Below are 5,630 nucleotides of genomic sequence, written 5' to 3' on the forward strand. Positions count from 1 at the left end.
CAACAAAGTATTATTTATTTATTATGTTACTTATTACTATCACCTTTTTGTTTTGGAGTACTTTGCAATTTTCAGCAAAATCTTATTTATTTTTTACTTTACTCATTACTATTACCTTTTTGTTTTGGAGTCGTCTTCGGAATCTACGTGCGATACAGTCGAATTTACCAAAAATGTAACCCATTGGAAATTGCATTGTCAGGCAATTTTGCAAGCAGGTGCAGCGATCTCGTAGGGAGTTTCAGAGCAACCCTTGCCACTCCATACCCCTCCACGTACCGTCATAATTAACCGTCCGTTCTACGTTCACCAATTTTCGCAATATTCCCATTAGCTCCGTAACCAGACCTTGCTCAACGAGAATTTGCGACCTACGTCTACAAATCGAATGAGCTATCCTGTAACAAGCTAAAGACGATCAGTGGTCGGGATCCCTTATCCAGTAAAACAACAGACACTTTTAACCCTTACAACCCTTAACTTTCCAAATTAAATTTAAAAAAATATCAATGTATTTATAGTTTCAACAATTTTGACTGATGACGTTTATTTGTTTAACTTTTGTATAAAAAAACATTGTGCGATGGTAACGCACATACAGCCAGATATTAAAAACAAACCGAGTGCAAGTTGTGCAATTTTTCAACAAATTTATGATTATAAATAAATTCATTGAATTTTTGTATTTATAGTAGCTATGGTTTGTTTAACCAAAAATTCGTCTCTTAATTCTATGACAAAAAATTGATATTTATTTCTGTTAGTATCATACGAACTTTCAACTCGGAGAACATTTTAATTGTATAAGATAAAGCCAATGAACGTTCAGTTATTTTATGCAAAAGGTCAAGAAATAGTTAGTCATTTTATTGTAAAATGTCACGGAATAGCTTGAAACTCGATTTTTTCGAAAACTAAGGTTTAAATGAAAAAATTGTATTCCATATTTTGTTTTTATTTTTTCATAAAGAATCACCTCGTGGCCGCTAGTACATGTTATTCGGCCGCACCCTGTATAAAATGCCAAGAAATGCTCAGTTATTGTACATATGTAGAAAGTCAATGATTGATGATTTTATGTACTTACAAGGTCAACGAATTTTCTGTTATTTTATATCAAAGGCCGAGAACTAAAATTCTCGAGAAGAATTCTTTTTTTTATTGACGAGTCTCCTCAAGAATGTTTCTTTATTAAAGAGTTCAGTCGACAACTTTCCTTCATTTAAGGGGTTTGTGGGTAGGTGAAATCTGAGAAAGAGATGCAAAGAGATAAGAATACGAAAACTTTGCAGACGAGCAAAATCGGCATAATCTGGAGTTATTGGAAAGATGCCTCTGCGTGGTTTGCATCGACGACGACATACTGCCAACGACGTTCAACAATCCTTTGAAGAAGGAGGACAGATGGATCGGGGATCGAGATTATGCGAACGTGCTCCATCATGCTCTCCACGGTGGTGGTTCAAGACATTTAGGTGCAAATCGTTGGTTCGACAAAACTTTCCACGCTATTCTTGGCAAGGTATGCAAATCTACATGCATCCATCTTTTTATGAATTATCTGAACAACAATTAACTCTTATCTAGTCCACTTTTCCTTTGTTTGTTTTATAAGGGTACGTAATCTGTTTTATATTGATTATTGCACCCATTGGTCCTCTCTTGCGCATGTGTTTCTTTCTAAATTACATTACAATGCTTTATATTATTCCTTAATTTCTTACATTAAATTCCTTTATAAATTCCTAGTCCACTTTTTATCATATTGAATTTCTTTATCCTATTCTTCCCTGTCCCTTTTGTTAACACAGCTGCACACCAAATCTGTAATCAACAATGTGCCCAAGATTTGGTCAAATTATTGAATTCATAAAAATTGTTCTAGTTATTCAAACTACCCAGGATATATAAATTACACAGAGTATAGAAGTTATACAAATGATAAAACTCATTAAATATATACAATTTATAAAGACTGTACAGTATATGCAATTTATATAATTTTGTGCAAACTGCTCGTGTTATATAAAATTATACAAGTTGTTTAAATTACTCAAGATACAGAAGTTATAAAAATTATACTAATTATACGAGTTGTAAAAGTCATAAAAATTATACAATTTTAAAAATTATACAATTTATTCATTCACGTTCAGAATTAATTTGTTTAGAACCTTAGTGAAAAGCTCTGTCGACCACATACGTATAGATTTGCCAAGGATTGTTTGTAGAAACTCTATTTTATACATATATTTTTACGTATTTGTTTATTAAAGGACGGGATGTGGGGTTTGACTTACGAGCACTCGGCTGGCGAGGCCCCAGCGGTTTTCAAGGCGTTTGAGGAATTGACGGAGAAAGTCGACGCCATGTCGCCACCCGATGAAAACTTGGTACCATCTCATCTACCTGGCCCAGAGAAACTCGAATGGCACTTGTCAGAACAGAGTCTTAACCATATCAGAGATGCCATGACGTCCTTCGACGCGTGAGTGACGCTAGCTTTTCAGTAAATAGCCATAACTCAAAATGTCGAAGGAAAGAGATAATTGGTTCAAAAAGTACTATATTTGTAGGACTGCACTTTTTTTATAAGTCCAATGCTGCGCGTGCAATAAATAGTTATATTATTTTAAAAAAATGGAAATACATATTTTTTGCCTTTCAATGATATACTTCTTTTTTCTAATAATTGTGCAGACTGGTGGAGGACTTGGACTTGTGCATTCTACGATTCGAAGACTACTCAAAGGAGTTTGTAAAGTCATGCAGAGTGAGTCCGGACGTCTACGTACAGCTAGCATTACAACTTACATACTTCAGGTGAGTTTCAAGAATAAAAAATAAAATTCAAAAAGATTCGAAGTTAATTCTAGTATGATTGGTTCGTTAGAAACGTTAAACGTTACGTTCATAAATGGCATATCATTCGGTCAAAGAAAAAATATTGCGTTGCGTTTAAAAAAATGAAGGTGACCGATATCTTAGAGCCTTCTTTGTCCAGAAATAAATAATTGCCACCATCTTTTTTTCCCCAATATTTTAATACAACTTCAAATTTCATAGATAACTGCATAGAAGCGTCGGTTGTGTTGTAAGAATCACTCTGTATAAGGATACATTTTATTGAAACATAACATTTAAAAATAGAATTTTAGCGTGACTAACTTATCAATGACTCCTGTGTGCGTAGATTGCACGGAAACGTAGTTGCAACTTATGAGAGCGCGGGCATCCGAAGATTCGCGCTTGGAAGGGTGGACTGCATCAGGGCGGCCAGCCCTGAAGCCCTAGCCTGGGCAAAGGCCATGTGCCAAGGGGATCCTGAAACTCAAGCAGCGAATCAGCAGAACAACGTCCCAGACGAAGGCACCAAAAGAGTTCAGTTCACCATTTACAGTGTAACTGAAACTTGGCTGTATTTCGTAGAGTTTTTCTCTTTTCTAATCGCGATACCAGCTTCATCGATAGACGAGACCCAGCAGAATTCCTTCGGATTATTTCAGAATTATTCGAAGGCACGATGACGATGCAATTGGTTGCCTTCGAACGAACTTTACATACGCATAAATTTTTAATGAATTCTAGGCATAAAAAACTACTAAACGGTAAAAAAAGACGTGAATAAATTTGTGTGTGAAGTAAAGTTCAGCCTAAAAAGTACAAAATGAAATTAACAAAAGTCGTTTACTTAATGATTCAACGGTGTAAATTGAATCTAGGACAAAATTTGGATGTCCGTCATTGTACGGATATCCAGATATTCGATTATTCGAATAGTTCCAGCTCTAAGTAAAATACGTTCAGATATGTGTAACGACACTACCTTGAAATTATAGTTTATTCGATGGCTTTGAAAATTTCTAAAAAAAAATCTAAACAAAATTTGGTGAAGCGTATCGACACCTTCATACCATTCCAATTGCATATGAAATATAATTAAAAGAGACATTCACGTGGCCTGGTTTGGTGAACCATCCTATCTATACAGGGTGTCACACTTAAACCAGGCCCCCGAATGTCTTTTCTAATCGTGATGATACAGAAAATATGTCGCATGCAATTTGAATATTGTGAAACATTCGCTACCTTATTTTTTAAGGAGATCTCAAGATCGTCGATCTAAAAAGTCCTGGTTGTAGAATAACAATTGCCGGACACTGTGATCCCAAGACTGGCAAAGGCAGAAAGAATATAAATACGGATCCCCAAGAGGGACAAGGGGGATGGTACAGTCGAGGGAACGAAGAAATGATAAACGAAAGAAAAACTCTGGAAAAAAGGCAATCAATTAGACCCAGACCGTGTTCGTTCTCTTTCCTGTTCGAGTGTTTGCGCGTCACTCGAGTGGCCCCGGGGCAACTTTCATGGGGCTTTACCGTTTGCTTTCTTTCCACGGTTCACCCTCGTTTCGATGGTACCGCAACCGAGCTAGCTGTTGTTTCTCGTTTATCACGATGTTATTTCAGCCGTTCCGTTCCCCGCAATTACGCCGATGTTCATCGAAAATGCACGATAATGAAATCGACTCCCTCCAGTGCGTGTACTATTTTCAACCCTAACGAGCACGCGGTCCGAGACAAAACGAAACCAAATTCAAAGGAAACATTCAAGTTGAATAACAAGCACGATTATCGGGAAATGTTTATACGCTTGTTGGCAAAAGCTAAGACGCAAAGTAGTTATCGAAGCATTTCGGTATGCAAACATATGCACAATTACTTTAATGGGTAAAAACACGTTGGAATATTATTCCTTAGAAAGTGAAAAGTTTTTACAGGAGAAGTACAGTGATTGTATAATAGTAATTATAATATGTATAATATGTCAATATTCAGAAATAAATGTTCAAACTGAATTTGTATACATTGCACATGACAAATTCGGTACACGTGCATGTGTATGTATATATAGATTTAAAAAATTGAAATTTAGATTAAATTAGAAAATAGATTCAAGAGATTCAAAAGGTATGTTTCATTTGATTGAGTGTTTAGGATTAAATAAACTTAATTTTTGGAAGTTATAGAATTATTGGACTCGAGTACAGATTACGTTATATATTTATAAATAATGCAACTCTTTATTAAAATTCTAATATTCATGGATGATTATTAATAAATATTCGCGAAGCCTCTGTACTTGGACCAATAAGTTTAGCTTTGATTTTATTAAAATCAAATACTACGAAATGTACATATGACGACTCTCTATATTTGAAACACTCTGTAGACGACGAACACGTATGGAGACCTTTCCTCTTTAGCCACAATTGAAACGAACCGTTTTTTATTACGTTTTCAGCAAGAGAGAATCAAGGAGCTATTCGATTTGGCGGTGCAGAGGCAGACCAAAGAGATGAACGACAACATAACTGGACAAGGAATTGACAACCATTTAATGGGACTTCGTTATGCCGCGAAAGAAGCTGGAGAACCGGTTCCAGAAATCTTCGCGGATGAGGCTTATGCGATCATCAATCATTTCGCCCTATCGACGTCGCAGGTCAGTGCTCACGATTAGCGATCAATAAGAAAACGAAACTTTCATGTTTCGAATGACAATTTGTCCTCCAAGATCTTAGAGGTATCGTCAAATAATGATCATTAATATTTGAGAAGATTGTCGTC

General features: G+C 35.8%; 1 protein-coding gene across 2 annotated transcripts in view; it reads left to right on the forward strand.

Annotated features, from left to right (window-relative positions):
* LOC128885624 (vesicular acetylcholine transporter) overlaps window positions 1-5,630 on the forward strand; it is a 130,221-nt gene that overhangs the window by 118,933 nt on the left and 5,658 nt on the right. The window contains exons 8-12 of one of the 2 annotated variants that reach the window (XM_054139738.1): window positions 1,293-1,522; window positions 2,277-2,488; window positions 2,701-2,823; window positions 3,194-3,401; window positions 5,305-5,505. In XM_054139738.1, the coding sequence (XP_053995713.1) occupies window positions 1,293-1,522; window positions 2,277-2,488; window positions 2,701-2,823; window positions 3,194-3,401; window positions 5,305-5,505 (974 nt within the window). The remainder of the gene's footprint in view (window positions 1-1,292; window positions 1,523-2,276; window positions 2,489-2,700; window positions 2,824-3,193; window positions 3,402-5,304; window positions 5,506-5,630) is intronic. The other variant, XM_054139739.1, reaches the window with a different exon arrangement.

Source organism: Hylaeus anthracinus, unplaced genomic scaffold, assembly GCF_026225885.1.
Source record: "Hylaeus anthracinus isolate JK02 unplaced genomic scaffold, UHH_iyHylAnth1.0_haploid 11981, whole genome shotgun sequence".
In the NCBI taxonomy this organism is placed as follows: domain Eukaryota; kingdom Metazoa; phylum Arthropoda; class Insecta; order Hymenoptera; family Colletidae; genus Hylaeus; species Hylaeus anthracinus.